The sequence below is a fragment of the Girardinichthys multiradiatus genome, chromosome 9, assembly GCF_021462225.1.
Source record: "Girardinichthys multiradiatus isolate DD_20200921_A chromosome 9, DD_fGirMul_XY1, whole genome shotgun sequence".
In the NCBI taxonomy this organism is placed as follows: Eukaryota; Metazoa; Chordata; class Actinopteri; order Cyprinodontiformes; family Goodeidae; genus Girardinichthys; species Girardinichthys multiradiatus.
In genome coordinates this window covers 25,086,742-25,112,717 of record NC_061802.1, presented here as the reverse complement: position 1 = coordinate 25,112,717, position 25,976 = coordinate 25,086,742, and the positions used below count along the sequence as shown (strand labels likewise).

Below are 25,976 nucleotides of genomic sequence, written 5' to 3'. Positions count from 1 at the left end.
GAAATGAGGTATTTATATCACCAGTGGGGGATATGGAAAGGGGCATTTGTTTCACTGCTGTGGAAAATGGCCTGAATGGCGACAAGAACAAGAACTGTGTGGATAAATCAGAATGCTAGGTAATGGAATTTTAAAATTTAATGAAAAGTGGACATAATTTTTAAAATGGGAAAAATATAAGCTCTGGCTTATTAATTTCATAAAGAAACTAAACTATCTAAGTAAAAAGCTTGATTATCTTGTTGACTCTCTTTTTTGTTAAACATTCAGGGGAGTTCAAGCATGTTTGTTGAAGTTTTATGAATCATGAACACCATCGGTCAGCAGCATTTAGACATAAATCTATATTTTCTGAGTTTTAGGGATAAACTTCAGTCTTTTGAATTCACATTGTTCTTTTTGTAACCAGTATGTCTCAACAGCTTAGATGTTTACAGACCTGTGAAAAAGTGGTGGAAGATTTCAAGGTGAAAAGATATCCACATAAAGGCATCTACTGATGTCTAATTGTCGGTGAAAGTTGGCTGCAGTTAATCAAATGCACTAACCAAGCCTTACGTTCAATGTCGTTGTTTAGGCTAAATTTGAACAGAACGCTAAGCTATGAAGAGTCAAATTATCAACACGTTTTATTGAATCAAATAAAGACAAGGTCTGGCCAATGGTACATAGCCATAACAAAGATGTCCATAGCATCCGGTGTTTGGAAGGTATTAATGGGTTTTTATAGTATTACCAAACCTTTGACAATCAAACTATTTTCGCTCCAAAGAAATGTTCACACAGAACTGCCCTATGGTCACCTTTGAACCATGAAGTTGTTTTTTATAAGTGGAGCTAGAACTATCACACAATCATATTATGATTTCTATGCTACTGGTGACTGGACCAGGGTGAACCCCACCTTTGGCCCGTAGACCACTGGAGATAGACACCAGCTGTCCTACAGCCCAGCATGGAAGAGGCAGATATACAAAATGGATGGATTTCTATGCTTATGCTCTTTTCTCTCATCCACCTTACTCATTACTAAATATGCTATGGCTTCTCTTTGACAGCCATAGGTGCAATTTGGAGGCGTGTGCTTTTTTACCAAGCAACACAAGGGACCTAATTATGGCCTGTATTCATTAGATTGGACAGCATCTGGTAAGATCCTTTTGGTTAGAGCAGTGACAGGACCAGTGCACTAACACACGTATTTAATTCTTTACTATCAGGATGTCCACAAAATGCAGTTAAAAGCCTTCAGCTGATTCAAAATGCTGCAGCAAGAGTTGTGATTAAAATTAAAAAGATAGATCATATTTCTCCTACTTTAGCTTCCCTTCATTGGTTCCCTGTTAAATCCAGAATATAACTTAAAATTCTCCTCCTCACATATAAAACCCTTAATGATTTAGCTCCATCATACATCAGAGATCTGATTGGTCCATATGTTCCTAACAGAGCACTTCGTTCTCAGACTGCAGGTTTACTGGTGGTTCCTAGAGTCTCTAGAAGTAGAATGGGAGGCAGTTCCTTTAGTTATCAGGCTCCTCTCCTATGGAACCAGCTCCCAGTTTTAGTCCGTGAGGCAGACACCCTGTCTGCTTTTAAGGCTAGGCTTAAAACTTTCCTTTTTGATAAAGCTTATAGTTAGAGTGGCTTAGGCTATATTCCTTAGTTTTTACCTCTGCCTTCCTTCCTCCCTCCCTGTTGGTTGGCGTAAGGGGGAGTCAGGTTTAGCCTAAACCGGCTCAGTTATGGTTGAGGTGCTAACACACCCTCCATTTCTGCTACCTGTATGACCACCTTTCTTTTCCAATGTTTATAATCAGTCTGACAGAGGGAGGTATCCCAATCCTTGTGGTTTTTAGTATAACAATGGCCATCAGTGGGACCCTTTGTGGGGTGCCTTGAAACGACATTGTTGTAAATAACGCTATATAAATGAATAAACTGAAACTGAAAGTATCTCTGTCGTCATGCTGCTATAGGCTTATGCTGCTGGAGGACATAATGACCACTTTCACCCTCTTCGCTACATTCTCACACTACTCTCCAATTTTGCATTATTTGCTATTATTTCAGTTTTTAACTTTATGTTCTTTCTCCTTTCTCTTCCTAGAAGCTACACCTGGCCTGACTCTGTGTCTACCTGTGACACCTTTCTGGAGAGGGGAATCGTCCAAGCTTCTGCTGCCAACAACTTAATGCACACCTTCTACGTATGATCCACTTGGCCCTGTCTTTTAGTGTTTAACCCTTTCTCTCTCCTAGACATGGCGATTGACTGAGCTTTTACTGTTACTAACTCTATGTGCTCTCTTTCAGACTCTAACCTTGAAAACTGGCTCAGAGTTTATCTGTTCTTTCTTTCTAGATGAAACAACTAAAGGAGCTACATCCATTAACATTTACTTTTCCTTCCCATAGAAAGTACTCCTGGATCAGTGCTTCTGTGTTCTCTTTGTGTCTCTGCTCTGTTCTCTCAAACCCCCAGTCGGTCGTGGCAGATGGCCGCTCACACTGAGCCTGGTTCTGCTGGAGGTTTCTTCCTGTTAAAAGGGAGTTTTTCCTCTCCACTGTCGCTACATGCATGCTCAGTATGATGGATTGCTGCAAAGTCAACGCCAGTGACTGTCCACTGTCTCTACATACTCATCCAGGAGGAGGGAATGCTGCAAGTCACTGACTGGATGCAATCTGCTGGGTTTCCTTAGACAGAATTTTTTTTTATCCAATTTGAATAAATAACTGAATCTGACTGCACTGTTCAATGGTTAGGATTAATTGGAATGTATGTACCTGACTGTTGTGAAGTGCCTTGAGACAACATGTGTTGTGAATTGGCGCTATATAAATAAACTGAATTGAATTGAATTGAATTAATCCTACAATCACTTACTTGTAGGTCCTCAAGGCAGGTGTGGAACTGATGAGGTTGAAGCCTTGGTACAAGGCCAGATTGGCACCTTCTGCTTAAAGTTCTTTAAAAGCCACAAGTCATGAATTAGCAGCCACTGCTGCTGCTGACAAGCTTCTTTATGATCTTTTCACGAACGTTTTGTGCAATCTCAGAACATTTGGGGAAATTCCAGCATTTCATGCATAAATGTGGAGGCCATTGCATTCCCAATACACCCCATAGCACAAAATTATGTAATTACTCTCTATGTTCTGGGTGATTTCCTCAATTATAACATGGTCAGAAACTGCAGCACATGTTAACAACAATCAGCATAACATTGAAGCCGGAACTGTAAATATTATTTTCACATTTAACAAGGACTCAGTCATATTCACTGTTTCCAGGTAGTACTGAAGTTATTTGTGTTTTTGTACCTTAAAATTAATTGTTATCTGGGCTGGCTATTAGTCCTTGATGCATCAGGTCCGGGGTTCGATTCCTGACCCTTGGACCTTTGCTGCATGTCTTACCCCCTTCTCTGTCTTCTTATCTCCTGTTTGAATACTGCCAAATAAAGGCCATGAGTGCCACAAAAAACATCAACAATTAAATGTCAATTTTTAAAGGATAATTTTGATAGTTTTAATTGCCATATGATAAATAAATCACCATGTAGGTAGAAATCTGGAGTATTTTTCCCAGATGAATTTCTGTTGAGAACATTTTAACCAGTGTTTAACTTAGGAGTCAGTATGATCAATAGTCATTAAATAAAGCCAAACATGTCCATGCCCCTTGAATGTTTTTACATTTTGTCACATCAGTATCACAATTTCAATGTATTTTATTGGTATTTTTCTGTGATAAAACAACCCAAAGTAGCTAATAAAGTAAAGTGGAAGGAAAATGCTACATAGTTTAAACATTTTCCCAAAGTGTAATGTGCATGTTGCATGTAATCAGCTCATTCAGGTAATATTTTGTAAGACCTTCTTTTGCTGCATTTGCTCAATTGTGGAGGTTAAACCTTCACCATTTCATCCCAGAGCTCTCTGCTGTGTTGCTTGGTCTTGATGATATTTGTACACTTATGATATAAAATTATATTCTAGACTCTGTTTAGCTATTTAATTGACAAACAATTGGGTATACTTGATTTTATTTAGGGTTTTCAAAGAAAATGGGGGAGAATACGTAGGCAGGACACACTTTTCAGGTTTTCATTTGTTAAGAAAAATTATATTCTTGTATTATAAGGTTGAATAAAGCAACTTGTACTTTTGCAAGGCACTGTATTTATACCAAGTTACTTGAGTGTAGATATGTTAACATCATAGAGTCTGCAGTTAAACCAGAGATGGGCATAACTAAAAAACAAATACAACTTTTGTAAAAAGTATTTAATGTTTTCTGTTTGTTTGACACCCAGACAGAGACCAGAGGAACACTCAGAATCAGAAGATTCAAGACATTTGTGTAAAATTGTGTTCAGTTTAATGATGAATTTAACAATAGATATGGGTATATGGGTCGCGAGCTCTTCCGCCAAACCATGTGCCCCGCCTTGTCCTTATTTATTAATTTTGATTTACTCTTAATTTATTTTATGTGAGATACCAACACAAATACAAATAATAACAACAAATAATGAATGAGTGTAGCGTGCATGTTTAGCTACCCCCCTTCACTAGCCCAAAACCCACAAAAGAAATCTTGTGCAACGGACGGCCTTGATAAGTCTCCCAATTAGGAAATGTAGACCACAATGAAATGGTTTAATTTAAAGCATATTCATGCATTAGAATGGCCTAGCCAAAGCCCAGACCTAAATCTGAGTGAGAATCTGTAATGAGGCTTACAAATTGCAGTTTATTGATGCTGTCAGTCTGACTGAGCTTAATCTTTTTTGCAAAGAATGGTTAAGAACATTCACCGTCTAGATGTGCAAAGCTGGTAGAGACATACCCAAAAGTCACTCCAGTTGCAACTGACACAAAGGATGCTTCTACAAAGTATAATTTCAGTGAGGCTGAATAGAAATGCATACGATAGCACATTTTTTTTAAAACTTTGAAACATGTGTATTGTTTTCCTTCTGCCTCACAATTATGCTCCTCTTTGTGTTTTTCGGTCACATAAAGTCATGACAAATGCAAAAGAATTAACTGAGTATGAAAACTTTCTAAAAGCCACTGTAAATGGTTCCGGCCATGATGCATATGTGTTTTGAGACAGTGTGTCTTGGAAAGTCTATTACTAAGACTCAAAAGCGCTTTTAAAAAGCCCCTTTTATGTTAGTGTGAGTTCCATAAATAAAAAAAACTTAGAGAGAAGCTCTAAATCTTTTATTATTTTTAGTTCATTTGTAGGGTTTGCCTGCTTAATGTTACTTCAATTATCCTGACAAAGCTGCCCATGAACTGCTGTACTGTGCCAAAGCACACAGCCTTGATGCATTAAATTTATTCTCAGTTTTTGTGTTAGAGTTATGGTCTGGGAATGATACATTTATTCAGAACTGAGTAAAATTAGTCATTCACATGTGAGCCGATTTTGTCTGACCACCTTTGGACAGACATCCTGAGAGAGTGGGAATCTCATTTGTAATGAATAGTTGTTTTGGCTGTTTGTTTCGCTTTGTTTAATATCAGCCAGGAGTTGAGCTTGTTCTCCCCAGCTAACCATAACCTCTGCAAATGCCTGCTTGTACTTTCTTCTGAGGGTTGCACACACACGGGGGACTACCAGCAGCTCAGTATGAGTTTCTCAGGTTCTCTGTGTGGGATATGGAGAGAGGTTGGTTTAATGATGGTCATTATTCTGGCCTTGAGCTGGGCTGCAGTGTTTATTTGCTGGATAAGGGAGCGTATTCCCTGGTGTTTCTCTGGTAGCGCTGGGTCTGATGCTTACTGACTCTGATTTATTGGCTCTCACAGTGTGCTGTAGGCTGGCATAAGTCCACTCAAGGGTGGTATTTGATCAGATCTCAGGCTGGCTTAATGACTTTCTGGGCTGCTTTGCTCCATCGATGATTGACTGAATGAGTGAGGGAAAGTGTGTGGCAATGAAAACTGTTTTTTCCACTGCCTCCTTCTTGTTACTAGCTCCCTGCCAAATAAAAAAGGAATATATATATATATATATATATATATATATATATATATATATATATATCCATTCTTTGATAAGATCACTTAGATGTTGAGTTACAAATCTGACAAAGCCCTTCATTTGGTGCAACGGTCTGCTTTTTATTTTACTTTGCCCTTCAGCTGCAAAAAATTGGCAGACAGTCAGCTCCAAACCAGAAAATTACATTTAGTCACTGCAGCCTCTTCCAGGATAATGTCACTATTCTCCTGAAGACCTGGAAGAAGGGCCAAATTTACATTATTTCTTGTCAGACGGATAAGGAAGACAAAAAGTTCTAGTTTTTTGTGCTACAATTGTATGCTCACAGAGTTGGAATGGGTCAGTATGGGATTCTTATTATATGATAAACTTGGATGAAAATACAACAGCTTCACAGTATTCATACATGATGCAGTTTCTTTTACTTAAAATAGAAAAGCAACAATTATTCCTACTGCTGCTAACATATTGACTGTTGCTGTTATTTGACGTTTTTACATAGACATAACCAAAAATAATGTAGCTGTGAAAACTTTTCCCTTTTGGTCTTTCCCTCTTTATAGAGTAACACAAGTATACCAGGATATTATCTGGTTAATTAGTTGGGCTCTCTTCTCAGGTAGCCAGTCTGCAGTCGGCTTCTTTACAGACATGTTGCTTGTAGCTTGTCAACTTTTAAACCAGCGATACCTTAACAAGTGTGATGAGGGGACGGTCCTTTAGCTTTCACAAGACGACTGTGTTTCCTCAACTGGAATATATTTCCAAACAGCCAATTTTGTGAGTATGTAAGGAAATGAAAAATCTAGGATCCTTCTTTGAATCAGCTGACCAGCAGTGTGCAGCAACATCAAAAGGTGGGGCAGTGATCCTTTACTGTATGCTCCATACAACTAAGGAAAACTCTGGTCACTTTTTTTTGTCTCTACTTTTCTTTCCCTGAGTCAGTATTCATACAAATTCATACTGTAGATAGTCAATAAAACTGTTAAAATCTTTTTCTAATGCATTTCTTTGAAGTCACAGAAAAATTAAACAAGTTTTAGGTAAGATACTCCTGGCTTGGAGCTGTTGCAAACTCAAGGTTATCTACAGTAAATATCATCTTGAGGAATGAATGACAGGTTTACATTTCAAAAGAGTACTGACTTTTAAGTTGGGACGAATCAGGATTCGTCCCAAAATAATTATGGCTCATTTAAATATCTTTAATGACTAGCAGAATAAAAGAGAAATTTTCTTTCTTTCTTACACAATTAATTTAAAAAAAATTTCATTGAAAAGCAAAACCTTACAATGTAAACCTTTTGGTTTCTAATGAAAAAATTTTGTTTGCAAGGCTAAACGTTTTGTGCCTCTTAAATCTTTGGTCATGTTGATTCCAACATGGTATGATGTTTTAAAAAAGATAAATAATGAAATTACAGGAACTTTCTCTCTGGTTTTGAAGCAAATATAGAAAATAATATTTAAAATAATGTTCTTTTCTGAAATGGTGGTGGCCTCAGCAACTCTTGAGCAACTCTGAAGATGTCACTTCTTAGCAAATAAAATATAAATAATTTTATCAAAACAAAGATGTATTTATGTATATTAACCTTGTGACAATGAAATATCTGATAAAAAACTGCTAACAGTAAACACATTTAATAGATTGATTTTAACAGGATTATAAACTAATGAAAGATGGCACAGATTCAACATTTATGAACATGTGGTTAGAATATTTGCTTTGATTGATGAAAAAAATCCATAATGGTTTAATAACCAATCAGTAAACATCAGTATCTTATTAAATATTAATTTTCAACAATGTCAATACAAAGCAGTTTCTCTAAGCTTTTTCAACTTTTGAACAAAAACCAACACAAAACAGTCTGAAACCTATGAAGAAATAAAGTACTATGTAGCTTCGTTCCACTCTTTATGTGCCCAGACATTTAAAACTATTTAAAGAAGATATAGATATGACAATATAATTCTATAATTTTACTTTGTCTGTTCTTTTATGGGTTTCATTTTCGAAAAACTGGGTAATGTTAAATCTTAACAAAAGCTTTATCTGCCCCCAAGCACATAATAAATTATAATATTCAGGCAGAAAATGTACACACTGAAAGACGTGATCAGTTTGGCAAACTACTTTACCATAAGAGTCCTAATTTACCATAAAGCTGTGCTACAGTTTTTAGTCAAAGGCAAAGGATGAACCACCGAATAAGATGACCACAATTCCCCTTCATTACATGGTTTTAAAAACCACTTATTGCCACCATATAGCTGGAGTCCTTTCATTTTGTGAGGCTTATCTACGTGGTAAGCTTGGGTGTTTAGCTCAAGTGACCACAACATCAAAAACTCTTCATTAAAAGTTTGGGACTAATACAAGTTGGGATTATTATTCTGCCCTCCCCAAAAAACGGAGATATAAATAGATCTGTGATTATGAATAGATGACAGAAACATGATGTTGTAAAGCAGCTGCAGAACTCAAACTTTGTTTGTGATTGTGTGAGTGGAGCCAGTCATCTCTAGATGTGGTTAAGCCATTTCCTCTCAAGGAAACTTTGTGGCTAACCTGCCAGGCCAGTTGAGGGCTCTGTATGCTGTGATGGCTCCTACATCTGTTGGACTGGTTCAAAGTTAGTTACTGTTGCACTACCAGTGAAAATCCTAACAGTTTTGGATGGATGTGACGGTCAGGCATGGAAATACTCTTTCAAAGTTTACAAACTCATCTCTTTTGCTCCTGTAATGTAATATAATAACTTATTAATAACTATATATATATATATATATATATATACACACATGTATTAAGGGATTTTCACAAAATTGCTCTCACATTTTTATCCCCGATAGACCCAATGTGTGCGGCTCTCGCTTCCATTCATACTGCTGTCCTGGCTGGAAGACGCTGTCTGGAGGGAACCAGTGTATTGTTCGTAAGTTCCCTAAATTCACTTTAAATGTAATTGCAGCTGTATTTTCATTTGTGCTTGAAAGCATGGAAAATAACACTACCAATGCAATTCATTCTCCCTGTTCTGTTTTCTTTTCTCAACAGCAATTTGCAGGAATTCATGTGGCGACGGGTTCTGTTCCAGACCCAACATGTGCACCTGTTCCAATGGCCAGCTCTCTCCCAGCTGTGGAGGTGGAGGAAGTGAGTAGTACCACTAAACAGATAACACTCAGAGTCCAGCCCCAACAGGCCATAAAGCACAGAGACGGACTATTATTTTGTAGCTAACAACATGTTGCTTCTGCATTCATAAGATAAAACTTTACCACGCAAACACTACCTTGTGCAATCCCATGTCCCCAGTATCACAGCACAATAACATTTCACAAGGTTGGAGCACACAGAGAGATGTATTTACCCAATCTAGATCTTCTACAGATTACCCCACAGTCTTTCTATAGAATTCATGTCTAAAGATGACCAATGAGAAAGACTAGCCTTTTTGCTGGTGAATCATTTCTGTGTAACTTGGCTCTATGTTTTGAAACATTATCCTGTAGATAGACCCAGTGATGACCCATTTTCAGTTTTCTGTTAATTACAGTGTCCAAATGTTTCAACACATTGATGATGCAATGCACTCTAACAAGGTCTCCAGGACGTTTGGATGAGAAACAGGCCCACATAAACTCATATTCCCCATCGTACCTAAAAGTGGGCATGAGGCGCTTTTCCACTTCTTCATCCTTTGTTTCATGCCACCTGAAGTGTTTGTTGCTAGATCGATCTTATTCTCATCTGACCAGTGAATGTCCCACTAGAGTTTACATTTGTGATGGTAGGATGGAAAAGGCTTCTTTGGTTGGCATGTAAATAGCATCTAATGGTGGTTTTTAAAATTTGGTGCCAAGGTAGCACATATTTTGCAGTTTTTTAGCAGTGGTCTTTGAAGCCATTTCGACCTCCCTTACAATCCTCCTCATTGTACAGTATCAAGATCAATATGGGTGTTCCTTTAGCCAAGTGACCAGTGCCTAAAAGAAATGGACCGCTGTCTCATTAAAATCAACATGCGTTTGTGTTGCTTAAAAAGCATTTAAGTAACACAAACGCATGTTGAATACCCCAGAGAAACAGAAAATCATGTATTACAAATTAGAAGCACTTAGAAACTCTGACAAGCATAAAGTACAGCCATTAAAATGCATGAGATAGATGTATTTTCATAATAATTGTTAGGGGTATCAATAATTGTGTCAGCGAGGATTTTGTTAAATAATTATTTCTTAATGTAGGATTTTCCTTCTCTGAATAAATATACTCAAATTAAAACATTTGACTTTTCAACATTTTTTGTGTGAGATGATGCTGCTGCAGTAAAGCATGAATTTGCTTTTAAAAAGCTTTTAAATCGTCTTTACCGAGGGCACATCAGATTATGTGTATGAATCAAATCTAACAACCTTTTTTAACACTTAGCTTACTCTGCAAAGGTCCCCTTCAAAGTAGTTTAATAGCAATGTGTAAAGTCAGATCTGCACCACAGCATGGAGGTCACTGGGTTTGTCAGAACTGGAACTGAAAACCTGGCTGCTTCTGCTTTGTCTTCTGGGTTTAGTTACAGACCACTAAGGACGTGTGCTTCAAAGTGTTTTTTACAGGGTGTGGGAAATTCGCTTTAGCTTTATGAGATTACTGCAGTTTCCAGTATAAACAGCCATGTACTGGACATGATGAAGACAATTGCTTTGGGAGTGCAGCGTGCAGTGTGTTCATCTTCACAGCTTTAGTCATCCACTGTCAGCTCATCAGTCACGCCTGGGCCCAGCCAGACCTTTTACTCATGCTCACATTCCACTAAGTGTGCAAAGCACATACTTTCACTCACTGGGATTTGTACGCACAGATAGACATACTTATACACTCAAATTCAAACCGACACTCATGAGAGAATCCTTTGGCTGTGACCCCGGAGTGTAAAACAGGATTTTTTTCAGCCGTATAGATAGACAGACAGCAAAAGAAGGGCAAGATGGGGTGGGGTAAAAAGGAATTACAGGTAACTTGGCTAAAGCTGTGAAGCCATGACCTTTATGGGCATGACTGCTTACAAAAATGAAAACATAGGTCACCTATTTGGCTTCCATCTGCAGGGATTTTGTCTATATTTGTTTGCAGATAGCAGATAAAGTTTGATGTTCTGCTGCTGTGTTGTTGGTCAGAAACAGTTTGAGAGCTACTCAGCTAGCACAATACCCTCAAATCTAATACAACTAGCTATCATATCTATAATCTAAGCTGTTGTTTATGCAGTTCCTAAAGCCTTTCCACACTATGCACCAATTTACTCCAAGAGTTGTGAATGTCGCAGTCTTGCCATGACTTAATTAACATGTTTTGATGCTGCCAGCCAAGTAAGGATGGGTGATACGCACTAAAAAGTTTATATATTTTATGGTATTTATTGTGATAACGACTAAAAGTAATTCAAAATGTATTGCTGTTGGGATGCGCTGCTGGTGTTGTAGGGGTTAAGCGCACGACCATGTGCAGAGGCTATAGTCCGCGATGCAGCTGTCCCGTACCCAGCGATCTTTGCCAAATTGTCTCCCCCTCTCTTTGCCCTCTTTCCTGTCTACCTATGAAAAATAAGGCCTTTAGTGCCACAAAAAAAAAAAAAAAATATATATATATATATAAAAAATGTATTGTTGTCTATCTTGGCAATATGGGGGGGATTGCACATTCCTGCAATCAAAGCCCCACGAATACAAATGCTGCTGTTGAAAAACAAACAAAAAAAAGTAATAAAAAACAACTTACCAATTTATGGAATAGGCTGGTTATGATGTGCATTTGTAAGGCTAAATAGACAATAACTGCATTTATTCATATATAAAAATTATATATATTGATATATTTTGCTGCTTTCATGAAAGAAGTAGTGAACATAAAATAGTAAAAGAAAAAATGGCAGCAATACATTTAGTTTTAAGGCTATGTAAGCGTGATCACATGGAGTTTGTTTTCACGATAAATCAAAATACAATAAATTGTATGATAATTGCCCATCCCTACTGCCAAGTTTAAACTGTGGCAGAAACGTGACCTCCCTCTTTCGGCAGAGACTATGCATTTAGATGTTTTACACAGGGGGGGAAACTCTTGTTTAGGTTTTCTGTTGATAAACTGAACGCTATGGTTTGCGTCATGTTTTGTCTTTAAGTTTGTGTACCCCTTGTCATAGTCTTTAGAAAGTTTCTCAGTTACCTTTGTTTCTAGCACCACATTTTACTGTCTGCTACATATTTTCAGTTACCTCACCTGCTTTCCAGTATATATGCTCTTTGTTTTTTTTTTAGTAAGACTGTTTGTTTAGGGATGCACTGCTGCCTTGCAGTGAACGTCCCGGTTGTGAATCACTCGTTTCTCCAAGTACTCGGGCTTCCTGTCCAAAAACATCCATATTAGGTTAATCGGTCTCAAAAAATGTATCTTAGAAATACCTGTGTGCATGCATGATAAAATGTCCAGAATGTCTCTGTGTTACCCTGCAACAGACTAGGGAACTATCCAGGGTGTACCCCACCTCTAGCCCAATGACCACTGGAGATAGGCATGTGTCTCCTTGTTCCTGCTCTGATAAATGGGTAAAGACAATGGATGGATGGATTGATGATCCTATAGCTACTTCTTATCTGGTTATATGAAACAACTGTTTAAAAAAGACATTTAAAAAGACCAATCGTGTTGTTTACCAATTTATTTTGGTAAACAGATGGCCTAATATTTACATATTCATTTTTAATGCCGTTTTAAACAACAAGGAATGGTTTTTAATGCTTCACAATCAGCGGATTAATTAGGTCAGGATTAATTAACACCACATGTTAATATTAAAAGAGCAACAGTGTTTTAGAACCGATTCAGAAAGGAAGTTAATAAATTCAGCAGAAAATGTTCGGCTGTAACGAGTGACATCAAAATAAACAGCTGGAGGATAAGAGAAAGTGAGCTCCTGTTATTCCTATACCAATCTGACATTTAATTAATTTTGAAGCATAGTTTTCTACTTTTTTGTCCTAATTTAGACAGATCACAAACAAAGCAAACTACTGGGTTTTAAACATAACACTCACAACATTTTGATTTGTTGCTGGTGTTGTAGGTCAGCTCCCAGCTCCTGGTGAAAGCAAATCTCTGTGCTAATGACTGCAGAGAGATTATAACTATACACGTCATATTACCTTTTTTTTTTGCAAACAGATACTATAATATCAGCATTCTATTTTATTTGTGTTATTTTGAACAATAATTGGTGTTTGTGAATCCTCCTGCAGTGCATCTTTCTAATTGGCATTTATACTGGAAATACACTCAAGGTTTCAAGCAGGGTTTTTTTAAACAACCTGCTTATATTAACATAATACTGTTTTCATGAACAGAGTTGTAAACAATTTGGGTATCAGCAAAGCTTTGACCTACGCATAAATCCATCATGGCTAATAGCAAAATAGTTTAAAATGAGAGAATCTAGCCGAGCTAAGAGATTATGCTAAAATAATAGTTATTTGCTGGTAAAGTTGGTGCCAGCTTCAGCACCAGTGCTATGCTGCAGGTATTGTTGGTGCTTGCAGCACTCACAGCAGTTTGGTAGGAAAACCCCAAAGCTTTGAACCAAAGCTTCTGACTTAGAATATATTTGAAGTCAGTGAACTTAATCTCCTGTAATACTAAAGCCAGGCTATTGTACCCACAATGGTGGTAGTGCTATTTGCTGAAAATAGACAATGTTATAATTGCACGTCCACCACTCAAAATAAGCATTGTCTTTATTTTTAATCCCAAATATTGTAAAAAAACAAAAAAAAACAACAACAAAAAAACCTTTCTGTTCAAGCTATTATATTGAGAAAAAAGCTCCTAAGACCTTATCTCAGAGCATTTAAATGATCACTAAAGATGCACTTTCACCGTAGCTGTAGTCCTCTAGAAAAGGTGCAAACTCCCATTTGGAGAAAGTCCACCATTCAACACGATAATTAAGTGCAGTTGGAAACAAATTGCAGCTTTATGTAGACTTCTTTTCCAAATGCCAATTTCTTCTGCTTTAATTACACAGCCTAATTCTGGCACCCTTTTTTGCAGGCCTTTTGAGGGCATATTTATGTCTTGCATCTTGCCTCTGGAATGCAGAGGTTGGAATAAATCAGCAGCACATTTCTGTCTTTCTTTGGCTCTGGCAACATGTTGGTGAACATTGTTTTGTTCTTGGATTCTGTGCTGTTTTCCAATGAACAATACAAAAAACACTTTTCTGCGGAAGACCTGGCAGGCTTGAAATAGGACAGTTTACTCTATGCAAAGCCAAAACTGCTTTATAAGTACATGACTCAAATTTGAGGGAAATCAATGTCACATCCCAGATCGCACTGTAAGTCACCCCTCTAATAAACACTTTCAGAATAGGCCAGCTGTGCTCAGGATCATATCGGGTTGTCTTCATAGCATGGTCTTCCAATAACCATAATTACAAAATCCTGACCTGGGATCTTCTTGTCCTAATGCCGAGAAACAGATGTCTTCAGAGTGACAGGCTTCCATTGGTGATTGACTGGGAGCACCAGTGAGTCCTGGGAAAATCAGAAATGGAGCTTTTTAATTAGAAACAACGCCACTTTAACATGGACAGTCTTCTTGACCACAAAGTATTGCTCAGTCCTTTAGGTATGTGGTCAGCAAACAGTTTAAGTGAATACATTGCTCCCATTTCAGGGAAAACTGATGATATGTGTGCGGTTCAGGATTAATGCCACAGAAACAAGGTGGAGTTTTTTTCTTGAATGGAAAGACTCATTTTGACCTCATGTTTCAGATTTATGTTGGGACTGAGGCTTACTTGTCTCTGTCCTCAGGGGCTTATGCAAATTCAGGACAAAACACACGCTTTAAAAAGCTCTTCGGTTTTCCATCAGGCACACATTCTCCCTCACAAGGCGGGGCTTCCTGTGTTTCTCGGCCTGTCGTAATAAACAGCCAGATGTTAGCTCACCGACAACAGTACTAGAACACAGAGGTTCATTGTGTCAACAGAATGCTAACAGAAACTCACTTACCTTAAAGTCTGGGACACACAGCGCCTTATAAAAGTACACATACCCACTGGACCTTTACACGTCTTGTTATGTTACAAACAGAATTTTAAATGTGTTTTATAGGATTTTATGATAGACCAACACAAAGTACTTCATAATGATGAAGTGGAAGGAATATTTTTTAGAAAGAAAATCTGAAAAGTGTGGTGTACATTTGTATTCAGCCTTCTGAACCTGTACTGAGTCTGTTGACCCACCTATTGCAACATTTAGTTCCAATAGATGGATCGTTACATTGAACATCAACACTGGATTTAGGTCTGGACTTTGACTGGGACGTTCTAACACATAAATATGATTTGATGTAAAAAAAAAAGGGTGTATGTAGACCTTGCATCCTGTTACAGGTTCTCTTCCAGGATTACCCTGTACTTAGCTCAATCCATCTTCCCATCAATAAATAAATTGAATTTGACTACATTGTTTGATAACTAGGATCAATTGGAATGTATGTACTTGACTTGGAATCTGTATGATTTGACTGAATTGACTGTTAAGTGCCTTGAGACAATGTGTGTTGTGATTGGTGCTATATAAATAAACTGAATTTAATTTAATTGTATTGAACCATGACCTGGTTTCCATGTCCCTCCCAAAAAAAAGGGAGAACCCCACAGCATGATGCTGCTGCCACCATGTCTCATGGTGTGTTGAGTGTGATGTGAGATCTGTGTTTTGAAAAGAACATTTTGCATGTAAACTAAATATTCCAATGTTGGTCCCATCTGAGCAGAGCATCTTCTTCCATATGTTTGCTGTGTCACCTGCATGGCTTACAACAAACTCCAAAAAGGGCTGCTTATAATTTTCTTTCAACTTCGGCCTTATTCCTGCCAATCTTTAACAAAAGGCCAGATTAGTGAAGTTCACAAATAGTATTTGTCCTGTCAACACATCATCCCACCTAAACTGTGGATCTCTGCATCTCCTCCAGAGTTACCATGGGCCTCTTGGCTGCTTCTTTGATGACTCCTCTCTTTGCCCTGCCTGTTATATGGAGGTCCTTGTCATATGTAACTTTTCCACAACTTAAATCCCCGACATGTCTGATATGTTTTCTTCAAAGAACAATTTGATTTATATTGAGATTAAATTAAACACTAGGGGATTTGTTTTTACTGATTGGTGTCTTCTAAAGGCAACTGGTTGCTGTGAATTTTATTTCATGTATCAGAGTAAAGAGGGCTGAATAAAAATGCATGCCATTCTTTTTTTAGAGTTTTATTTGTAAAAGAATTAAAACTATGTATCTTTTTCCTTTCACTCCACAATTGTGCACTGCTTTTGTTTGTCCATCGCATAAAATTCCAATAAAATAAATTGAAGTTTGCAGTTGTAACATAAATTAAGGTTGTATGAATACTTCTACAATGTACTGTATGCTCAGCAGTGTCCAGTACTGTCGCTGTACACAGGCATCTTTCCAGCCACTTCCTTTGTCTCTTCCTCCTTCTTATCCTTCTCGGTTTCTGGGTTCAGAGAGTTTAGTTTGGACAGAAATACTGCATTTCCCCCAGTCAAAGTATTTCACCATACGTTCTTGACCTATTTAAAAACATGTTTTTTGTGCAGGGGGGTTTGCTGAAATTGCTTTCTGCTTTGGAGAAGTCTTAGCTGCCACACTCTAGAGCAGTTTTCTTCATGGTTTGTTCCACAACAGAAAAAACTGCAATCATTCAGCACAATTGTTATTCATGTTTCGCTCTCCGGTCTGGTTAAAAATGAAGAACATTACCATTGGCCAGATGTTTTAAACAAAACTAAGGATGAAACCAGAAAACAAAGTATGCTCAGTCTGAGGTTAAAGTGGACAATAAATAGGGTGAGAAAGACATAAGCATGCTGACCTATAAAGTTATGCTTCTCTGGAGTTCCAAAGTTGTTGCATTAATTCATCTTCATACATTGCCAGACAGAAGTAGGTCCAACCAAGTCTGTACACAAAGGCTGCCAGGTTTTTCACATGAAAACATTTCCTGGAACTTCATCTAAATGCTCTGAATAAAGTACATGGAACAAATGAAAGCTGTGGCTATTGTTCTGCCTTACATTTGCTCCAACATGTCCTAGAAGCATGCTAGTTGTGCTTTGACTCATGCGAAAAAAATAAAAAAATAAAAAAAAGTCTTTACAGTCTGAGTTTCCAGTAAGAAAGGGAGAGATCATTCTCGATGAAAAGCTCGCTGAGAGTGTACGCACTCTTTTACTCAGAGAAGTGAGTTCAATCAAACGGAAGCAGCAGATTACAGTGACTGAAATACCTCCATGCTGGCAAGCGTACAAACTCCAAAAATGTTTATTGGGCAAACTCCACTACGGAGGAAGCTTGATCATTTCCTATCTACATGCCAGAAATGTGGAAGAGTAAAAAAGATACACACTGGGAGACGGTTGGAGTGCAGGAAGCAGATAGAAGGAGAGGAAATTAATGTTGAACCTTTGATTAAGATACAGAAAATGGAGCATGAAAGCTGTAAAAGAATATAGGGAAACGTGGTGGAAGAAAGAAAAGTAAAAGTGTATGGATGTTAAAAGGACAGAATAAATCAATTTTGGGCACTGATAAAAATAAGTATATTTGATGCATTGGTCTTAAAAATCAGCTCTATATCTTTTAGCGCTCTAGATGTTCCTTTTTGCTGGCTTAGCAGATATATGTTACAGTGAATGTTTAAACGTATATGTTTACGTATATATTTAAAAGACTCATGAATTACTTAGGAAATAATAAAAAAGATTTAGAAAATATAATATGGAACTCCGAATTGAATATTAACCCTGCGTAGGAGCTGCTCCTGTAGGTTTATATTGTCAGACGCTTTAAAAGCAGTCTGTCAGTCGAAAAGGCCTTGTGTGTGTGTTTTTTTTCAAACTTATTTCCACATTTTCTTTCCTTTTTTAACTTTCCTATTGCTCCTAGTGTTTCCCTTCTTTCCCCTAGCCCTATGGTGTCATAGTAGCCCAATAGTAGCCTTTAGTTGTACCCTGAGGATTAAAAAAAATTAACTAAGTAAATATAAAGGAAATTTATATTTATATATTTAGAGTAAGTCAACAACTTGACTTACTCTAAAGTCAAGTTGGAGCATATTATTATAAGATTTTCTGTATTTCAGTGTTCAGTGAGTAGGTTCTTGTTACAAAAAAGTTTAGATATTAGTGGTGTTTCCAGTTATTCTCCTTCGAAGACTTCATACATTTTGATTGTTAGACAGATATGTATTAACGCAATGTCAGCTTCTATTTTGTTAGATTTTGTGACCTGATGGATCTACATGTCATCCTAAATCCTCTAAATGAATCTTATGTAAAGTGACAAAAAACATCTTAACTGTAAAGGGCCATAAATATTTACAAATGGTAAAGATCGTTTGTCTAATTTATGGTTGTACTTGTATCTTTTTTCCCTTACAGTTCAGTCCTGTAATATCCGGTGTATGAATGGAGGTAGCTGCATGGAGGACTCCTGTTCCTGTGCAAAGGGATACACCGGGAACCACTGTGGACAGCGTGAGTGCAGCTCTGCATGGGCCACATCGCTGCATTCACATTGTCTTGAAGCTTCAAGCTGCTTTGAAGAAACATACAGCAGTCCTTCTAACTTTATAGTAATACTAGTTATTGTTGTAGAGGGCTATTTGAAAGGATTAACATTTATCATTATAATTTTTTGAGAATATTACTTCTGTCTTTATCACCTGGATGTACAAGGAGAAATAAAGAAGACTGTTACAGCTGTGCTAAAAAGTTAAATTTTATAAAATATATTACCCATAGCATCATCTGGCTGTCAGCTGGATAGATTTTCCTGATTCTAACGAGACAATATACAGTAATCTTGTAAATTTAAACTTTCATTCATGATCTGTATGCAAAACGCAGGGACGTGAAACTGGAGCAGCAGGAGCAGATAAATTAAATGTAGTAAATTTTATTACATTTCCTTTCCTATATTAGTGATACTCTTTAGATAATATTCTTGATTTAGAAAAAAACTAATTTGACTTTTGTTTCTTTTTCTATATTAACTTTAAGAATTTATATTACATTTTAGGTCAAATGGTAGCAATGTTTTATTACAATTCAAGACATCACATTGATGTTTATCATACAATGACTGATTTGGTCCAACATTTGTCAAAAGCTTTGTCTTTGGGATAGAGAAGAAACTACACCTGGCCTTTTTGAAATTAATGTTGAATTTACCCCTCACCTCTGCTAGCTGTGTGTGACAACGGCTGCCAGAACGGCGGGCGCTGCATCGGGCCCAACAGATGTGCCTGCGTCTATGGTTTCACTGGTCCTCAGTGTGAGAGAGGTAAGAGCTTCTCCTTTTTATGTTTTAACTGTGCTTTATGGTTTTGTACAGGGGCTTCCTTTGACCTCTGTTATGCTTGAGGTCCTTGGAAATCCAAACAGGAACACAAACATTTGAGAACATTACTGTTTTCAATCTTTTGTTTCCTGATTTAACTCGAATGCTTCTGGCATCCATTGTGGTGAAACAGTTTTACGTTCTTACTTGGTTGTTCGATCCCATCTGTAGGTTTTGTTGGTAATTGAGCTGTTTCTTTTAGTGGAAAAAAAAGCAAAGCTTACAAAAATTACATGGTGCTTTGTTCTAACAATCTTTGTCTTATATGTTCAGACTGAGAACAGACGGGCTAATAACTTTCAATGTGGAAAAATGTGCAGAAAAATACTTTCCTTAAATTTATTGCATGGAAGAAATAATGGCATTTATTCTTTACCCATTTTAGCTATCAATATGGCTTTCAGATTATGATTTTGTTTTTTATTACATAAAAAATTAACTGTAAATAAATAATTTGTTATGGTTCAGTTTCACCAGCCTCAACTGGACTTGGTTGCTGCCAGACCTGCTGGGTAATGAGTTCAGGGGGTAATTACTTTTTCACACTAGGCTATGTTGGTTTGGATAGTTTTTTCCATTAATAAATACAGAAACTATATGAAAACTGCTTTTTGCATTTACTCAGGTAATCTAAGTCTGTTATTAAAATTTGCTTGATCATCTAAAAAAACATTTAAGTGTTGCAAATGGGGGGCAAATACTACATTTCGCAGACCGGTAAGCATTCAAAGCCTAAATGCATTTGTACACAAATATACAGCTGATTGAACTATGTGTTCCGAAGCTTTTCCTTTTTTCTCATCATCTCACTGTGCTTAGACAAATTGCACTCCAAATTACAAAAAGCTCAGCTTGAAACAAATGATGAAGAGCTGAGGGTGTAGGGGACCAAAAGACAGATCAAAAAATCAAAACACAATCAAAAAAGGTTTCAAAAAGCTTTACATAAATAGTTTTCCCAAAAACTTACATGAGTCGAGCCCAAAATTTACAAGAGTTTTCTGAGGGAAAACATAGCACCAGCAGAACTCAACCAGGGGTGTAGTAAACAGGAGGAACCAGTGACCATTAATGAGAAACACTGAGCTTTTAAACTGAGGGAAGTGAATGTGTAACAAAGGAATGAGAGGCATGGCAATCAGCAGGAATTAGAGACAAGTGTGGACCGCGTATGCAGGGAGGCTGAGGAACAGGTGAACTGATTACAAAACTAAACCATGGGAGAAGGGACTAAATAACAAACTCAGAGAAACAGATCTAAGAAAACTATAACAATCTAAGATATAAAAAACTGGAAAATAAGAACTAACAAAGAAACCATAAAGGAAACTCTAACTGAAAAAGTAAACAAACCCAAACAAATACTGATTGAACTAACTGGGAGGGAAGCAGAGAAAGTGATGACTTAGAATAAATGCAAACCAAAACGTAAACAATAAGTGGAACTAAGTATAGCGGCAAACAAATAACTAAAAGCTAATCTGTCAGAAGGAACTGAAACAATAGAGACTAACACGGGGAACTAAACTAGGGACAAGGCTGGGAAGAACTACAAATATAAAGGGAAACAAACACTGAGTAAATAATAACTGAAGGGGATCTAAGGCCTAGGGGAGGAACTAGTAGGGCACAGAGAAGGGGAAAGGAGAACACGGGAAAATAGAGGAAATAATGAAACGTAGTAAATAAACCAAAGGGACAGAATATACAAAACAGTCACAAGTAAACAAGCACAAAAACCAAAATAGCAGATCCTGACACAAATCAGGGTTTTGCATTCATTTAAACATCTTAGAGTTCAAGTTATTCTCAGTAGCTGCAGCATCTTTATATTTTTATACAGAGTTGTTGTCAAAGTTTGGAACTATTTTCCAGGGACAATAACATTTAGAGACATAAGCAAAAATTGTCCATTGTCTAGTTGTTTCTTAAAGATAAATAAGCATTAGTAGCACCCAATGTCTTTTTGTACTGACCCCACAATCCCCATGTCTCTCCAAGATTTATTCAAAGGTTGGCAGCTCTCTCTTTCATTTCAACTTTCTCTACACTTTGTATATATGGCAACCCTATTATATATTGATATCAAGAGGGTTTTTGAACCTCCATCTTTCAAGTTGGAATGCAGACTTTATCGGATGTTTGCTTGAATTTTTCAAGTTAATATTTGGAAATTCCTGCTTCCAAGTACAAATTGATTACACCAAAAACTTTCCATGTGTCGAAGACACCAAGCAGTCAGATTGGTGGCATGTTTGAAGGTGGAGTGACCCTTTCTTGGGACAACACCCTTCTTTAAAGAAAGATATCAGTCTTTAAAGGTTCTGATGTTGCCCTCTTCCTTTGAGTCCAGAGAGGCGGCCACGCTCAGCTCTCTCAGGTAATTGCAGATAACTTCATAGAGTCCGCTCAGTCAGACAGTGGGTGTTTTATCTTCTGTGTTTTGAACTGTTAGTCGTTGGTATGTGTGCGGTAGAAAGTGGATTGTTGAGTGGTAGTTAAAAATGTTCCCGAAGATTGTAGTGTTTTATTTCAAGCCATCTCGGCGGAGGTAAAGCATCACTGTCATGATCCTGATCTCCCAGTTTTCTGTTTATGCCTTTACCCTGCTGGTACATGCTGTAAGTCCACAAGGGCTCCCATTTCATCTTTATTTTTTCACACATCTTCCATTTCCTCTCTACAGATGTGAATGTCTAGTTTATCAGTTTAAAAATAGCCTCAAGCCTGTTTAGTTTCACACACAGAAACCTGCTGTTCTGCACTGCTTTTTTGCCTTCATCCCTATAAACCTTGCTTTTGCTACCACTTCATAAAATTTTCTAACCCTCATGTTAGACATCATCACTTTCAAAACTTTTGGGGCTAGTTTTCTTGGAAAATATAATATTTTAAGGTGTAAAAGCCCTCAAAATACCCGCTAATAAATACCCCCCTGCTACACGACATCCCCACAGGACAGATAAAGTAGAGTTTCTTTGTGGACTTGTTGAGGACGTTTCCTCATGAGATGTGGAACAAGGAGAGACGGGGGAGGAGGGTTAGAATGAAAATGGATTCCCCAGCTGTGTATACAAAGCCTGAAAGAGGGGACCAGAATTGCTCCTTATGCTGGAGGAGCAGCGTGACCAAAGCACTTTTGGGTTGCTCTAAGGAGAATGCATATAAATCTATTTGTCTCTGTTTCCTATCAAATGTTCATCATAAAAAGAGGGTGACTGGCTAGATTTGCCAAACATAATAATTCTTAGGGGGTTTCATATTTATCACTACACCTTTACCTTAACATAACCTTCTAACCTTTAACCCAGCATTTGAACTGAAAACATTTCGCCATCACAAAGTTTCCTTCGGAGCTCTGTCTGTCTATTGTGGTTTTAAAGTTTGTGTAAGTCAGGCCGCGTCATTAGATTTACTGCGTGATTCAGTGGGAAGATTTGCTGATGGGCTCTGATTATGAAGGCAGTGAAAGTCGACTAGTGAGGGTGAAATGGGTGTGGGTGAATCATAGGAACCCTTAGAGCGTGTGGAAAGTGTGTGAGCCAGTTATTTGTGGTTCCTGCTGACTATGCGAGAAATATGATTTGAAAAAAAAAAAAATCCCACCATCTCTGCAGTCGCCATGTTTGCTCAATATATGTGCGATTTGTTTTGCAACATGCATGCATGCATTGAAACTGTGACAGTTTCTAAGGTGGTTGGAACATTTCTAAGAACTTTATGGTGGTCTGTGTTTTTGGTTTTAACTAAAACCTCCTAAAGGACTCACTGACTGTTGTGAATTTTAGAAATTGTCCAATATTTCCTTTACCACTAGAGATTGACCAATACAGTTTTTTCTGTCCAGCCAATATGCAAATTGAAAAGTAATTCTTAAAATGTTCATTCTGTGATTATTACTCTTCTGATTTTATCAAATGAAACATAGTAGGTTGAAGTGTCATAGTTGTTGAAATAGGGACCCAAATGCATAGAGGACAGAAGGTAAATTTAATAATAACATGACTTACAGAATCATGGATAAAGTAACTGGAGTACTGGGAACCAGCATGAGAAAAAACAGACATGGAAAAACAAGCAAGGGTAACCAGATGATGGTGAAAAGTGACAAAGGATTTAGGATTTAGGTACGGAGATGTAAATCCTCATCCCAATTGCTTCACTCTCGCGCTGCTCGCTTCTTGTTCCCATCAGAATGGACGTCTGTGTTCCATTAGTTTCCATCCAGTTGCAACATCTAATAAAACATTTTATTACCCAACAGTTACAACTCTTCACATTTTCACACCATATCATGCATAAACAATACTGTCTGTGGAATTGAGCTGATCGTTTTTTGTCCATTCTGGCTGAAAATAAATAATGTTACCATTGGAGTAGTTTAAACTGCAGCAATCCGTTTCATCCCACGTTCTTTGGGATAGTGTAAGTGTTGGAAGTTGTGTTTTGACTCCGGATAAAATAAAAAAGCTGGCCAGGATTGCTACACTGTGGAATGGGTGGGAGGGACTAAAGGTCAGCCTGCTTACAATATGCCACACTTCACAGACACAAGCCTCAAAACTTGATCGGAGTAAAGTTTAACTTTGTGACCACAACCATAAATGCTACATTTGAACAGGAATCAGCAACAGATATGGTAAAAAGGGCAGCATTCCTTCTGTGAAACACGGAGGTGGATTGTTGATGGTGTGGCCCACAAATTCACAGGAATTTTGTCAAAATTCATGGCAAGATGAATGCAGCAACTTAACAGAAAATACTGGAGGCCAGTTTGCACTCAGCTTGGAAGCCGTGCATGGGACATACTTTTACGTTTCTGCTTGACAAAGATCTAAACCACAAAGACAAAATTGAAGCAATTAGCTACAGTGGAAAAAAGGGTTTCCAACGGCCACGTGGGAAACGACAGTGACACCTGGAGAGGCGTGATCAGGAGGAATGGCCTCCCCGATCTGAATCCGAGCGGTGTTTTGTTATTGGACTTCTGTGCTAGTCACGGATTGTTCAAGCATAAGGGTGTCCATCAGCGCACTTGGCACCAGGACACCCTAGGCAGGAGGTCAATGATCGACTTTGTTGTCGTATCATCAGACCTTCGGCCGCATGTTTTGGACACTCGGGTGAAGAGAGGGGCTGAGCTGTCCACTGATCACCACCTGGTGGTGAGTTGGATCCGCTGGGGGAGGGGAAAGCCGGACAGACTTGGCAGGCTCAAGCGCATAGTGAGAGTCTGCTGGGAACGTCTGGCGGACCCCTTGGCCAGGGATGTATTCAACTCTCACCTCCGGGAGAGCTTTGACCAGATTCTGAGGGATGTTGGAGACATAGAGTCCGAGTGGACCATGTTTTCCGCATCTATTGTCGATGCTGCTGCCCGTAGCTGTGGCCGTAAGGTCTGTGGTGCCTGTCGCGGCCAAGTCTAGCCAAGACCTACAGCACAAACTGGGGCGGTTCGCAGCCAAGTGTGAAGCGGCAGGGATGAAAATCAGCTCCTCCAAGGCCATGGTTCTCGACCGGAAAAGGGTAGCTTGTCCTCTTCAGGTTGGAGGGGAGTTCCTGCCTCAAGTGGAGGAGTTTAAGTATCTGGGGGTCTTGTTTACGAGTGAGGGAAGAATGGAGCGGGAGATCGACAGACAGATCGGTGCGGCTGCCACAGTAATGGGGGCGCTGTGCCGATCCGTTGTGGTGAAGAGAGAGTTGAGCCGAAAAGCGAAGCTCTCGGTTTACTGGTCGGTCTACGTTCCTACCCTCACCTATGGCCATGAACTTTGGGTCATGACCGAAAGAACGAGATCCCGGATACAAGCGGCTGAAATGAGCTTCCTCCGTAGGGTGGCCGGGCACTCCCTTAGAGATAGGGTGAGGAGCTCGGCGATCCGGGAGGGGCTTGGAGTAGAGCCGCTGCTCCTCCACATTGGGAGGAGCCAGTTGAGGTGGCTCGGGCATCTATATCGGATGCCTCCTGGACGCCTTCCTCGGGAGGTGTTCCAGGCATGTCCCACCGGGAGGAGGCCAGGGGACGGCCCAGGACATGCTGGAGGGACTATGTCTCTCGGCTGGCCTGGGAACGCCTTGGGCTCTCCCCGGAGGAGCTGGAGGTGTCTGGGGAGAGGGACGTCTGGGCATCTCTGCTGAGTCTGCTGCCCCCGCGACCCGGTCCCGGATAAAGCGGAAGACGACAAGTACGAGTACGAGGAAAAAAGGGAAGCTTCTAGGATGAGCATATCAGTCTCCTGACCCCAATTTCTTTGAGCCACTTGAGAGATCTCAAATATGCAGTTCATGCAAGACAGCCCCATAATTTACAGGGAGTGGAGGCTATTTTCCAAGAAGCATGAGCACCTTAAGCATTTAATAAAACATATTTTCTCATCCGCCACCACCACAAAAGGCTTCAAGCTATCATTGATATTATAGGGGCAATGCATGGTATCAAGAACTAGGTTATGTAAG

The 25,976-nt window shown here is 38.6% G+C and overlaps 1 protein-coding gene across 1 annotated transcript in view; it reads left to right on the top strand.

Annotated features, from left to right (window-relative positions):
- The window catches only part of fbn2b (fibrillin 2b), a 98,673-nt gene that overhangs the window by 7,278 nt on the left and 65,419 nt on the right, over positions 1-25,976 (top strand). Inside the window, exons 3-6 of the mRNA XM_047374437.1 lie at positions 8,888-8,970; positions 9,093-9,191; positions 18,560-18,655; positions 19,368-19,463. Coding sequence (XP_047230393.1) covers positions 8,888-8,970; positions 9,093-9,191; positions 18,560-18,655; positions 19,368-19,463 — 374 coding nt within the window. The remainder of the gene's footprint in view (positions 1-8,887; positions 8,971-9,092; positions 9,192-18,559; positions 18,656-19,367; positions 19,464-25,976) is intronic.